This window comes from Rana temporaria, chromosome 2 (genome assembly GCF_905171775.1).
Source record: "Rana temporaria chromosome 2, aRanTem1.1, whole genome shotgun sequence".
NCBI lineage: Eukaryota > Metazoa > Chordata > Amphibia > Anura > Ranidae > Rana > Rana temporaria.
The window spans coordinates 145180002-145194577 of record NC_053490.1 but is presented as its reverse complement, the minus strand read 5'-3'; the positions used below and the strand labels follow the sequence as shown (position 1 = coordinate 145194577).

At 43.8% G+C, this 14576-nt stretch overlaps 1 protein-coding gene across 1 annotated transcript in view; it reads left to right on the top strand.

Moving 5' to 3' along the window:
* Positions 1-14576, top strand: part of GTF2F2 (general transcription factor IIF subunit 2) — a 235278-nt gene that overhangs the window by 195006 nt on the left and 25696 nt on the right. Inside the window, exon 8 of the mRNA XM_040341279.1 lies at positions 3659-3802. Within this exon, the coding sequence (XP_040197213.1) occupies positions 3659-3802 (144 nt within the window). The remainder of the gene's footprint in view (positions 1-3658; positions 3803-14576) is intronic.

Genomic DNA, 14576 nt, shown 5'->3' with positions numbered 1-14576 from the left:
AAACCAATCGATAAACGCTTATTGCGATTTTTTTTTGATTTTTTTTACCAAAAATAGGTAGAAGAATACGTATCGGCCTATATATTTTTGGGGGATATTTATTATAGCAACAAGTAAAAAACATTGCATTTTTTTCAAAATTGTCGCTCTATTTTTGTTTATAGCACAAAAAATAAAAACCACAGAGGTGATCAAACACCACCAAAAGAAAGCTCTATTTGTGGGGAAAAAAGGACACCAATTTTGTTTGGGAGCCATGTCGCACGACCGCGCAATTGTCAGTTAAAGCGACGCAGTGCCGAATCGCAAAAAGGGGCCTGGTCCTTTAGCTGCATTTTGGTCCGGGTCTTAAGTGGTTAAAGCTCTTTTTTACTGCATGCTTAGAATATTTAAAATCCTGAATATCTACTGTATTTTTGGGCACAAGTGTAATTATATTCTCCCCTTTATTACAGAAAATCAATTATGCAGGAGACATTGACCAAAATTGCTGATCCAGTAAACCTGAATAGCACTTTTATGCCAATTATTTACCTAACAATATAGTAAAAAGTAGGGTTGTCCCGATACCACTTTTTTAGAACTGAGTACGAGTACCGATACTTTTTTTCAAGTAGTCGCCGATACCGAATACCGATACTTTTTTTAAAATGTGTCCCCAAATGCAGCGATGTCCCCCCACAAATGCAGCCATGTATCCCCCCATCCAGCCATTGTCTCCCCCCATCCAGCCATTGTCTCCCCCCCCATCCAGCCATTGTCTCCCCCCCATCCAGCCATTGTCTCCCCCCCATCCAGCCATTGTCTCCCCCCCATCCAGCCATTGTCTCCCCCCCATCCAGCCATTGTCTCCCCCCCATCCAGCCATTGTCTCCCCCCCATCCAGCCATTGTCTCCCCCCCATCCAGCCATTGTCTCCCCCCCATCCAGCCATTGTCTCCCCCCCATGCAGCCATGTATCCCCCCATCCAGCCATTGTCTCCCCCCAAGCAGCAATGTATCCCCCCATCCAGCCATTGTCACCCCCCATCCAGCCATTGTCACCCCCCATCCAGCAATGTATCCCCCCATCCAGCCATTGTCACCCCCCATGCAGCCATTGTCACCCCCCATGCAGCCATTGTCACCCCCCATGCAGCCATTGTCTCCCCCCATGCAGCCATTGTCTCCCCCCATGCAGCCATTGTCTCCCCCCATGCAGCCATTGTATCCCCCCATGCAGCCATTGTCACCCCCCATGCAGCCATTGTCACCCCCCATGCAGCCATTGTCACCCCCCATGCAGCCGTGTCTCCCCCCATCCAGCCGTGTGTGTCTCCCCCCATCCAGCCGTGTGTGTCTCCCCCCATCCAGCCGTGTGTGTCTCCCCCCATCCAGCCGTGTGTGTCTCCCCCCATATGCAGCCATGGCCCGCTTACCTGCTACCGCCGACTGTGTACTACGGCCGGCCAGGAACATTACAGCTTTGAATAGCTTTGTAATGATTGGCGCCACGCTGCGTGTATAGACACTCCCCCTCGCTCGGGATTGGACAGTTCACCCGAGCAAGGGGGAGTGTCTATGCGTGGCGCAAATCATTACAGCTATTCAAAGCTGTAATGTTCCCGCCCGTATTACACAGTCAGCGGCGTAACGGCGGCGGATCGCAGCGGCGAATTGCGGCTCCGGTGGCGGCGGGCGGCGGCGGCGCGGCGCGGGGGGGGTTAAGTATTCTATTTGTGTATCGGGGCGGGGTATCGGCGTCTGACTACCGCCGAAAAAACTCGGAATCGGTCCCGATACCGATACTAGTATCGGTATCGGGACAACCCTAGTAAAAAGCATGCTGCTGTGCTTTAGAAAATTACTCTGTTTGGTAAAACATTTAACCACTTCCTTACTGGGCACATAAACCCCCTTCCTGCCCAGACCAATTTTCAGCTTTCAGCGCTGACTCATTTTGAATGCATTTTGAATGACAATTGCAACACTGTACCCAATTTATATATTCATCATTTGTTTCCCACAAATAGAGCTTTCTTTTGGTGGTATTTGATCATCTCTGCGGTTTTTATTTTTTGCGCTATAAAAAAAAAGACAACATTTTTTGGAAAAAAAAAACACTTTTTTTACTTTTTATAATATCCATTAAAAAAAAAAAAAAAAAATTTCCTCAGTTTAGGCCGATACGTATTCTTCTACATATTTTTGGTAAAAAAAAATCGCAATAAGCGTATATTGCTTGGTTTGCGCACAAGTTATAGCGCCTACAAAATGGGGGATAGATTTATGATTTATTTTTTACTAGTAATGGCGGTGATCTGCGACTTTTGTCAGGCCTGCGATATTGCGGAGGACATATCGGACATTTTTTACACTATTTTGGGACCATTCACATTTATACAGCGAAACAGTGCTATAAAAATGCACTGATTACTGTATAAATGTGACTGACAGGAAAGGGGTAAACACTAGGGAGCAAAGAAGGGGTTAAATGTATTCCCTGGGAGTGATTTTTACTGTGGGGGGGAGGGGACTGACTGGAGGAGGTGACCGATCTGTGTCCCTATGTACAAGGGACACAGCATCGGTCTGCTCTCTTCCTGCTCTCTCCATGTCCTTGCTCTGTCACTGCCAATCGCTGGTACCAGGCGGACATCGTGGCCGCCAGGCACGCGCATCGGCATCTCAGCGATGCGCCCAGCACAGTTTTTCCCCGCTGCGTGCCCTTGGCGGCGCGCATGGGGAATGTAAATAAAAGGACGTCCAGGGACATCCACCCGGCAGTTGAAAGCCACGCTGTGGACGTTTTTCGTCTACAGCGCGGGTCTCAAGTGGTTAAAGAGCATTCATTGTCTATTTTTCTTGCTTTCTCCTTCTTTCCGTCCTTGTTTTCTTTTTCTGCTTTGTCGCTACGTCTTTTGTCCTGTTCTCGTTGGCCATCCCATAAAACTTAACCTGCTTATCATGTTCTACTAGTAATAAAGTTCTGTAATCGGGATGCTATTCCCAAAGTACTTCTTCCCAATTGGCTTCCTAACTTTAATGCTTATGAAATGTGATATTGCCAGAACATGACTTTTTTAATTCTTTGTTGACTGCTGTGCATCTTATGCTGGTCTGAAGTTTTTTTCTAAAGGCCCGTACACACGATCGGATATTCCGACAACAATTGTCCGACGGACACGTTTTTTCTTCGGATAAACCGACCGTCTGTATGCTCCATTGGACAATTGTCGGAATTTCTGACAACCAATGCTGGCTGTGCATGCTCTCAAATTGTCCGACAACAAATGTGTTCCATCGGATTATCCCATTGTGTGTATGTAAATCCGTCGGACTAATCCAAAGTACAAACACGCATGCTCAGAACCAATGCTAACCATCAGACAGCAATAGCAGAAGTTTCCCAAAGGGTGGCGGTAAAGAGCTGAAAAAACACGTTGTTTGGTGTATGTTGGCTGAAAATGTTCTGCCGTCTGTATGCAGAACAAGTTCACAGAAAACGCCCTTCGGACTATAATCCTCGGATTTGTCCGATGGAAGTCCGATCGTGTGTATGAGGCGTAATACTGTAAATATTTTTTGTATTTTCTTTTATATATTATGTCTGTCTATTTAGAATTCCCTTGCATTAAACTCCTGTCTATATGATTTCTATATCTTCCTGTATATACAGATTGAGTACGAGAGAAAGAAAAAAGATGACGGCAAACGTGCCCGTGCGGACAAGCAGCAGGTTCTGGACATGCTGTTTTCTGCTTTTGAAAAGCATCAATATTACAACCTTAAAGATCTTGTGGATATTACAAAACAGCCTGTGGTGAGTACCTGATAATATATGGATGTTTGGTAAAGAATATGTTCTTTATTAGCTGACATCCTGTAGTAAACTTCCCATGGTGGTATTATGTTAACTTTCCTTTGTTGCTTTAAACCTATTTTAACAAAGAATTTAAAGTATGCATTTCTATGATCTATACAAATGCACACTACCTTGCAAGCATGCTCAGGCACTAGACTAGTTCTTTCCTTTTACTGAACATAAAATCCTACCCTAAAACTTGTTTTCAGAAATTTCACTGAAACTCCAAGAAAAGGGAAAGTATACTGAGGGGAATTTGCCAAGACTGGAGCAGCTCAAAAAGCAACCAGCCCAGGTCTGGACCTTGGGATCCTTATGTATTTTGTTTTCATATTCTGATTATGTAGATAGTTGTCTGGACGGCTACCTCCCAGTGTTTACAATGTAATTGTTATCTCATACTTGCAGGGGTGTCAAACTCAATTTCATCGTGGGCTGCATCAGCATTATGATTGTCCTCAAAAGGGCTGGTTGTATCTGTAGATTAGATGTCCAGCGCATCCCCTCCCCTTGCATTAGATGTCAAAAGCCACGCCACCATCAGAAGTTGAGTGCCCTACTCTCCCTTACATCAAAGTGCACCCCCTTTCTTTATGCTGCTGCTTGGAATTTGCTGGATGCATTGATTGAAAGCAGAAAGTAGTGGTCTGGAGGAGGACCAGAGGAAGGTTTGAGCTCTCCTGCAGCTACAGGAGAGGTGCGGGGGCCACATGAATTGGCCTGGAGGGCTGGATTCAACTGTGTTTACTCTTTTTAAATCATAATGGCAACAAACTACCCAAATGACCCTGTTCAAAAGTTTACATACCCCAGTTCTTAATACTGTGTATTGCCCCCTTTTAACATCAATGACAGCTTGAAGTCTTTTGTGCTATTGGTGGATGAGGCTCTTTATCTTCTCTAAAGCTGCCCATTCCTCTTGGCAAAAAGCCTCCAGTTCATGGAAATTCTGGCGCTGTCTTGCATGAACTGCATGTTTGAGATCTCCCCAGAGTGGCTCAATGATATTGAGGTCAGGAGACTGAGATGGCCACTCCAGAACCTTCACTTTATTCTGCTGTAACCAATGACCGGTCGACTTGGCCTTGCATTTTGGATCATTGTCATGTTGGAATGTCCAAATACAATACGTCCCATGCACAGCTTCCTGGCTGATGAATGAAAATGTTCCTCCAGTATTTTTTGATAACGCACTGCATTCTTGCCATCAATTTTGACCAAATTTCCTATGCCTTTGTAGCTCACACATCCCCAAAACATCAGCGATCCACCACCGTGTTTCACAGTATGAATGGTGTACCTTTCATTATAGGCCTTGTTGACTCCTCTCCAAATGTAGCGTTTATGGTTGTGGCCAAAAAGCTAAATTTTGGCCTCATCACTCCAAGTGACTTTGTCCCAGAAGGTTTGAGGCTTGTCTCTGTGCTGTTTGGCATATTGTAAGCGGGATACTTTGTGGCATTTGTATAGTAATGGCTTTCTTCTGGCGACTCGATCATGCAGCCCATCTTTCTTCAAGAGCCTCCTTATTGTGCATCTTGAAACGGCCACACCACGTTTTCAGAGTCCTGTATTTCACCTGAAGTTATTTGTGGGTTTTTCTTTGCATCCCAAACTATTTTCCTGGCAGTTGTGGCTGAAATTTTAGTCGGTCTACCTGACCATGGTTTGGTTTCAACAGAACCCCTCATTTTCCACTTCTTGATTAGAGTTTGAACACTGCTGATTGACATTCTCAATTCCTTGGATATCTTTTTATGTCCCTTTCCTGTTTTATACAGTTCAACTACCTTTTCCCGCAGATCCTTTGACAATTCTTTTGCTTTTCCCATGACTCAGAATCCATAAACGTCAGTGTAGCACTGGATGAATGATGCAAGGGTCTGTCACGAGTCCAGAAACTCATTGACCTTTTTATATACACACACTAATTTAAAAGCAAACCATTGTGAGGATGGTTACCTTTAATAGCCATTCAAACCCCTTTGTGTCAACTGATAATTCTGCATAAAACATTTAACAAAGTCATTTTATGAGATAATTTACGAGGGCATTTTTAGGGGCAGGGTAGGGGTTGAGTGGGGCAACTGGTGGCGAGTAACTCTTAAGGCCTGGTTAGTAGCTCAGCACTTGACATTTTGAGCCCTGGTCAGAAGTATCTACATCCCATTGCACAGGACACACACCTCTAGTAATATTGCTGGCTTTGCCTCCAGCCCTTTATGCCAGTGGGAAAAGGGGGATGAGGTACATGACAGGCTGTAGGTTGGACTGCAGAAGTCTGGGCAGATAACACATGGACAGAAGTAGTAGGCAGAGAGTCAGAGCTGGAGCATTGCTGGAGACCAGGGTGTGGAGACCAAATCGACAGGAGCCACAGGATTACCCCATCTGTGCTTAATATGAATAAAGAAAAACTTCACCACCCTCCTTATGTTTTTTCACTTTCTTTATTGCTGTGTTACCAACAAAAAAACAAACCTGCATGCCTAAGGAATCCAGTGGTATTCTTTGGTGATTTTCTAGGTTTGTGATGCTAGCCCCCTGATGACATACATTTGCTCTGATGCATCACAAATGGAAGCTGGCTGCAAGAACCCAGAAAAGATAGCCGGCTTTACAGCACATACTCTGTAAAGTACCCCAAGGCCATCCCTGCTGAACTTATGAAACCTGTATAACTTGTATTTAATTGCTGGGAGCTGCTGGATTACTCCACCTGCACCCAAAGGCAGCTAAAAAGTCCCCAATCTACCCCCAGACCTCCTGCTGAACTGATGGGGCATGGGCCTAGTACCAGAGGACTGGCTGTACACACACCCCTGCCCCCCTTAAAAGCGGTCAGGACAAATATAAGGGTAATTGTTCCCTAGTAGGGACACAAACATCCTTTAAAACATGACAGATTCTGATCCTTCCACACACTATCCAAAAGTTAAATAAACAATTTTTACATATACTTTATACAGATGTGTATGTTGCTCACTAAGGAAACTGCATTTGGTTCAGCCTAAATAATCCTCCAACTAATGAAAAACATCAGCCACACAGCGAGTGCATTGCTTTCTAGGTATCTGGGAATCTGCTTACTCATACTTAAAGGAACACTAAAGGCAAAACATTTTTTTTTTTTTTTTTAAATAACATACTTACCTCCACTGTGCAGCTCGTTTTGCACAGAGTGTCCCCGAATCCTGTCTTCTGGGGTCCCTTGGCGGCTGTCTCGGCTCCTCCTCGCAAAAGCTTTCCTCCTTCATGCGAGCAAGCGCGCATGGTGGAAAGCTTTTGCGGGCGCGCTCCCGTGATACAGCGGCGGGCATAGCCCCCGACTGTATCACTCGGCCCCGCCCCTGGCGTGCTGCGTCATCAGATGTGATTGACAGTGCCAGCCAATGGCTGCGCTATCAATCCGTCTAGCCAATCAACGGCCAGGCTGGGAACCGAAGAGGATCACGAGGACGCGCGCGGGACTTTCGAGGGGTGAGGTAAGTAAAACGGGGGGGAAGGGGGCTGGTAACATCGGATGTTTTTTCACCTTAATGCATAGGAGGCATTAAGGTGAAAAAACATTTAACTTTACAACCCCTTTAAGGGCAGTACACACAGGCAGAATATTGGACAGCATCAGCCGGTTCAATAGAAAACAGATGACCTTATGCTCGTGTGTATCACAGCTGGTCCAACAGAAGCCAGCTAAACAAGCTGTTGCTGAAGATCTCTCCCCATCACCTTTTTTCTGTTGGTGTCAGTAAAACTTGTTGAAGGTGATTCATGCTGATAGCAGAGGAATGATGCGGCAGACAGAAATGATACTTTGTGCTCATTCACATGTGTGTTGATCATGAAGAATGAAGCAATGCTCATTAACCACTTCAATACCAGGCACTTACGCACCTTCCTGCCCAAGCTAATTTTCAGCTATCAGCGCTGTTGCAATTTGAATGACAATTGCGCGGTCATGCTACACCGTACCCAAATGAAATGTTTATCATTTTGTTCACAGAAATAGTGCTTTCTTTTGGTGGTATTTGATCACCTCTGCGATTTATTTTTTGTGCAACAACTAAAAAAAGAACAAAAGTTTTGAAAAAAATTAAGTTATTTTTTTCTGTAAATTTTTTTGTAAATAAGTTGTCTTCTTCAATTACGGGCACTGATATGGCGGCACTGATGGGCACCGATGAGGTGGCACTGATAGGCGGCACTGATGGGTACTTATGGGTAGCACAGATAGGTGGCACTGATGGGCATGGATGGTCACTGTGAGGTGGCACTGATAATACTGATGGTGGCATTGCTGGGCATCACTTTTTTAAATGTTTCCTATGTTTTGCCCATGTTCCCAGTTGGTGCCCATTTGTGGGCACTGATTGGCATCTATTGCGAATATTTTTTAACATGTGGATGGTCATGGGGTACATACCTGGCCATTCATATGTTGCCCCCTTCCCTGATGATCCTGATGGCTTCAATTGTAGTCCAGTTTGGGCATCCGCGGGGGGCCCTACGCTGTTAAACAATCAGCGTATACCCCCCTGTCAGGTGAGCCCCCGATCGGCTCTCCTTTACTCGTGTCTGTCAGACGCGAGTGAGGAAGTGTCGATCAGCGGCTCATCCTGTTTACATCAAAGTCAGCCGTGATTGGACGCGGCTGATCACGTGTTAAAGAGCCTTCGCCGGAGGCTCTTTACCAAGATCGGAGATGCAGGGTGTCAGACTGACACCCCGCACCACCGTTCGCCGCGCTGTGCGCCCCTACGGGCGCGTCCTGGCATGTTATCCTGCTAGACGTCAATAGACGTCCAGTCAGGATAACAGAACCACTTCCCAGACGTCAATTGTCTATTGACCAGGCGGGAAGTGGTTACACACTGCTATAACTTTTATGATGTGTTTTTGTTGTATTTATGAAACGTTGAAAGCGCTTCAAGAACGCTTGATAAATTCCCATGAAAGCGTTGCTTTTCTAGTGGGAAGTGCTTCGTTTTACCAAACCCACAACAATAAAAATCGGTCTGTATATGCTGCAAAGCATGCTTGTTATATTCACTGTGGAACCTAAGGGGCTAATCCTCCGCATTGTGTAAAAAGGCCGTTTGATCCTGTCTTCTCTATTCCTCCCCTTCTTCCACAGTCCCCAAACCATCTCCTGATACAACAGAGAGTAGGGGACAAGCTGCATATATTCAGTTTGGTGTGTATTGCTAGAGAGTTTTTTTTTTTTTTTTTTCTTGGGAGGGTGCATGTGATCAGCACAGGGCCAGGCAGAGGTTCAGGGCATATTTTTTAAAACTATTGCATTTCCATGTTCTGTTTACTGTGGGAGACCTGATATAGTGAATGCAGGCTCCTGGGTCAAGTAACACATGGGGAAATGATATAGAGGAAATAATCAAATTTGAGGCATGGTTTGGTTGTGGCCCAATAGCAGACATTTTGTGAATTCTATGCAGGATGGATTTGTATACTGTGATCTTTAACATTTGATTTGGTCCAGCTCCGCTTCTGTCAGTATTTCTGGTGGGCTTATTGCTTTTTCTGCCTCTGTACAACCAGGAAGTGACTGAAGCTGCTCTGTCCTAGTTTTTATTTATTTTATTTTCCAGTGAATTTTGGGATACAGGAACTTCCACTATCTCTCCCCCAACACCCAGCTTCACTAACACACCATAAGTGCTCTAGGTGCTGTTACATAGCATTTCCGTTGAAATCAATTGAGGTGGCTGATGAGCGTCGATGCCTCATGAAAGACATGCTGCTTATTTAGCACAACACAATGCTACCACTCCTGTGTGAACAGCGCTGTGTGATGCCATTATTGACTGTTGTTGAAGGGGCGATTATGAGGCTTTAAAATGCAGAATAAATGCTGCATAAACACATAGTATTGACGCATGTGAATGAGCCCTAAGCGCTCCTGACTGAGACAAGTACACACTGTAGAGGGATATGCTTTGGTCATATTTCATGTTCCAGTTCAAGTACTTTTGACACAGACCCAGAACAAGTATGCTTTAAATGAGTGTCAGAAAAGTGTCAGAATTCCTTATCTCTACTTTTTCCAGGACAGCAGCTTGGTTAGCAATATTTTACAAAATGTGTATGATTATGTGCGAAGTGTTACATGCTAAAAAAAAAAAAAAAGATGTGTTTTTTTTTTTTTTTTTTTCTTCTGAGCAGCTGTTGGGATTCAACAGAAGAAACTGTGGGGGAAATTATAAATTATGTGGATAGCTGTGGCCATGTGTATGATCCAGGCACTGCTTGAAGGCTGGGTTCACACTACTACACTACTTTGATCCTACTTTGCTCTGCTACATTGGTCCTACATTTATCCTACATTGGTCCTACATCCATCCTACTTTCATGAACAGGATACTACTTTGGTCCGACTTCAATGATATTCAATGGGCCTGAAGTAGGATCAATGTAGGACCAAAAGTAGTACAGGGAGCATTTTCAAAGTCTGACCGACTTGTGTAGGACGCTACAAGACGCTCTCATAGGGAAACATTGAACACAGAGCAAAGTAGGATGAAAGTAGTGTAGTAGTGTGAACCCAGCCTTAGACAACGCCCCAAAACCTTGACCTGCCTGCAGAATTTGCTCTTGTTAACCACTTCAGCCCAGGAAAATTTGGCTGCTCAATGACCAGGCCATTTTTGCAATACGGCATTGTGCGGTCGTGCAACGATGTACCCAAACAAAATTTACATCCTTTTTTCCCCCACAAATAGAGCTTTCTTTTGCTGGTATTTGATTACCTCTGTGGCTTTTATTTTTTGAGATATAAGAGCGACAATTTTTTTACTTTTTGCTATAATAAATATTTGGTAAAAAAATCGCAGTAAGCGTATATTGATTGGCTTGCGCAAAACTTATAGCATCTACAAAATAGGGGATAGATTTATGGAATTTTTATAATATATATATTTTTTTTTTACTAGTAATGGTGGCGATTAGCGATTCTTATCAGGACTGCGATATTGCGACGGACAAATTGGACACTTTTGACACATTTTTGGGACCAGTGACATTTATACAGCGACTGATAATTCTATAAAATTACACTGGCAGGGAAGGGGTTAACACTAGGGGGTAATCAAGGGGTTAACTGTGTTCCCTAATGTGTGTTCTAACTGTAGGGGGGATGGGACTGTCTAAGGGAAGAGATTGATTGGTGTTCATACATTGTATGAACACACGATCAGTCTCCTCCCCCCTGAGAGAACCAGAATCTACACACACACATCCCCGTTCTCGTTCTGTAACGAACAATCGCGGGTGCCCGATGGTCATCGCGACCGCTGGGGACATGCTGTGGGCACGCCGCAGAAGGCGCCTTAAAGAGCCGACATACAGCTACGACGGCTCGCGCAGGGGGGCCAGCCTGCCGCAGTATAACTGCAGTGGCTGGTCCAGAAGCGGTTAAGCATGCAGTCTGGAATAGTGCCCGTCCCTTCCTTTGGCTGGACAATGAAAGAGCAGTAGCACACTGCCATCCCTCATCCCTTTTCTGTCCATCCTGCAAGGGTTTACATGTAATTTTGTGTTTTATTGAATGCATAGCTTGACTTTACCTGGCCTGAAATGTTTGTAAGACAACAGCAGGGCAATATTTACTATAATGACACTTGTGAGCTAGTGCCTAGCTAGTTGGAAACAGTTTCAGTAATGCACTGTAATTATGTAAAACCTGTGTTTTAGTAAATTGGCCCTACTTCCTATATGCTTACAGTTTAATTCACCAGTGTTTCTCAACTCCAGTCCTCAAGGCACCCCAACGGTCATGTTTTCATGATTTCCCTGAAGCGACTGTGGTAATTACTAAGGCAGTAAAACTAATCAAATCACCTGTGAGACATAATGTAAAGCTTCAAAACATGACTTGTTGGGGCACCTTGAGGACTGGAGTTGAGAAACACTACAATGCACCAGTGAAGGTGGGAAGAATAAAAGGTAAAAAGAAACTTCATCCCTTTTTTGTTTGACTCTAGTCCTTCCTCTGACAGTGCTATTTTAGGTGTTATGGCGCATGCACAGGTGTGCTGAATAACACTGCCTGGCCATCGGGTCCTGACGGAGCCCTTTGGCACATCTGGGCACATGCAGGAGATTTCCCACACGTGCAAACATGGCAAAGTTTTGAAATGTCCATACCAGCTGTGCATGCACAGGGAAAGCAGCGCGTGCAGCAGGGCTCACTTGGGACCTGAATACTTGCGGTACATGTGCCAATTGGCAGAATCTGTGAGGCACGGGACAATGGAAAGTGCTACTTTGTAGCTCAAACAATCTTTTCAAAATAAGAAAATCAAATCAATATCCGAGGGGGGGAAGGAGGCCAGGCAAAATGTAAGTTGATTTAGGGTGAAGGTCCACTTTAACCACTTGGTGCCCAGAGGACGTCATATGACGTTCTGGGCTTTGTGGTGGTATATCTGAATGATGCCCGCAGCTACAGGCATCATTCAGATGTTGCTGTTTTCATCCAGCGATTCCCTACACCATAAGAACGATCATAGCGGCTGTTCCGCCGCTTGATCGTTCTTACGGGCGGTGAAAGGGGACGCCGCCCTCCTGTGCGTCTCCTGACTCACCGCTGCGATCGGTGAGTCGAAGAATGGATCCGCCGCCCCCGGATGCTGATCATAGAGATTTCCGGTGGACCAGATGGTCGCCGGAGTCTCTATGATCGTCGGAGGCCGGGCGTGATGTTATGACGTCACACCCGGCCTTTGCATTATAAAAAACGGCACCGCCTCGGCTGTGAATCGGTGATCGTTTTTTCTTTTTTTTTTAATGCTTCCTAGCCTAGTGGTGAGATGTGCAGTCTTATTGACCCCATATCTCACTGTAAAGAGGTCCTGTCATGTCATATTCCTATTACAAGGGATGTTTACATTCCTTGTAATCGGAATAAAAGTGATAAAACTTTTTATTTATTTTTTTAAAGTGTCAAAATAAAAAAAATTAAGTAAAATTAACAAGAAAAAAATATATATATATTTTTTTAAAGTGCCCCCGTCCCTGTGTGCTCGCACGCAGAAGTGAACGCATACGCAAGTCCCGCTCACATATGAAAACGGTGTTCAAAAAACACAAGTGAGGTGTCACCGGGAACGTGGGAGCGACAGCAATAATTCTAGAGCTAGACCTCCTCTGTAACTCAAAACGTGTAACCAGTAAAAAAAAATTAATCCGTCGCCTATGGGGCTCTTTAAGTACCGAAGTTTGGTGCCATTCTACGAGCGTGCACGATTTTGAAGCGTGACATGTTGGGTATCTATTTACTCTGCGTAACTTCATCTTTCACATTATGCAAAAAAAAATAAAAAAATTTAAAGCATGAAACCGTTTTTTCCCCAAACCCGCGTTTGAAAAATTGCTGCGCAAATACAGTGCGAGATAAAAAGTTGCAATGACCGCCATTGTATTCGCTAGGGTCTCTGCTAAAAAAACACATATACAGGGGGTCCCCGGGTTACAAACAAGATAGGTTCTGTAGGTTTGTTCTCAAGTTGAATCTGTTTGTAAGTCGGAACAGGTACACATTTTAAGTGTAGCTCCAGCCCAAAAAAATATTTTTAAGCTTTTTGGAAAGCATAGGTAGTGAAGGGTTATCACCCCTGTAATATTTGTTTTGCTGTCTGTGCCCCTGTTCAAAAGATTTCACCTCACTTTCTGTTCCAATGACAATTGGATTTTGAAAATGTTATGGTGTTGTGGAAACAAGGATTGGTGATAAAGCATCAGTAGAAAGGAGACACCTTTTTCCCCAAATCACTCTTACAACAGAGAATTTCCCTTCCAAGGGGTAGATTTCCTCTCACTTCCTGTTGTCTTCCTCCGTTTGTAAGTAGGAGTCGTTTGTAAAAATTATGATTTTTACATGTAGGAGCAAGTGTCAGAATTGGCCTGGGCCTGAAGTGGTTAAATAAAAGTTTTTTGGATGGCTTAAAAAAGAATAGAAAAAGGAAAACCTGCATGCTCATTTGAATGTTGTGACATGATATATGAGGTTCATATGGTGAAAAGATTTGAGTATGGCCTCGTATAAACAAAAAAGTTAGTTTTAAAAACGTACCATCATCCAGGTTAAAATAGAAACGAAAAAGGGTGGGGACAAGGGGCAGTGGCTGATGCTGACCCCACGACATTCCCTCCCCCGGGGATAAATGGACTATCTCGGTACTTGGTAAGGAGTGACATGCATATTAAAGTAAAAAATTAATTTGTATTACATAAACTACATGATTAAAATTGAATAAACAGACTCAGGGTGCGCCCAAGCAGAATCTGTTATTACAAACGTATAGACTGGTCTATGCCTCGACTAGTTTCGTGGAAAAAACGCTTCCCCAAGAGGACCAATCTATAAAGCAAACAATACAATTAATAATATACATACATAATAATTCAACAATAGCCGTATTAAAACACAAAAGAAGATAATGCAGAGAAAAATAGCTTACCCACTGACCATGTGTCATTTGTATTAAATGAAATATTTGTCATGTACAACCCCAATTACAGAATACAATTCTCATAAACCTGTATTTGTATGAAATGAAATATTTGTCATTTACAACTCCAATTCCAGAATACAATGATACAATTTAATTCTCATAAACCCATATTTGTAGGAAATTAAATATTTGTTGTGTAAAACCCCAATTCCAGAATGCAATGATACAATACAATTCTAATAAACCCATATTTTATTCACAAT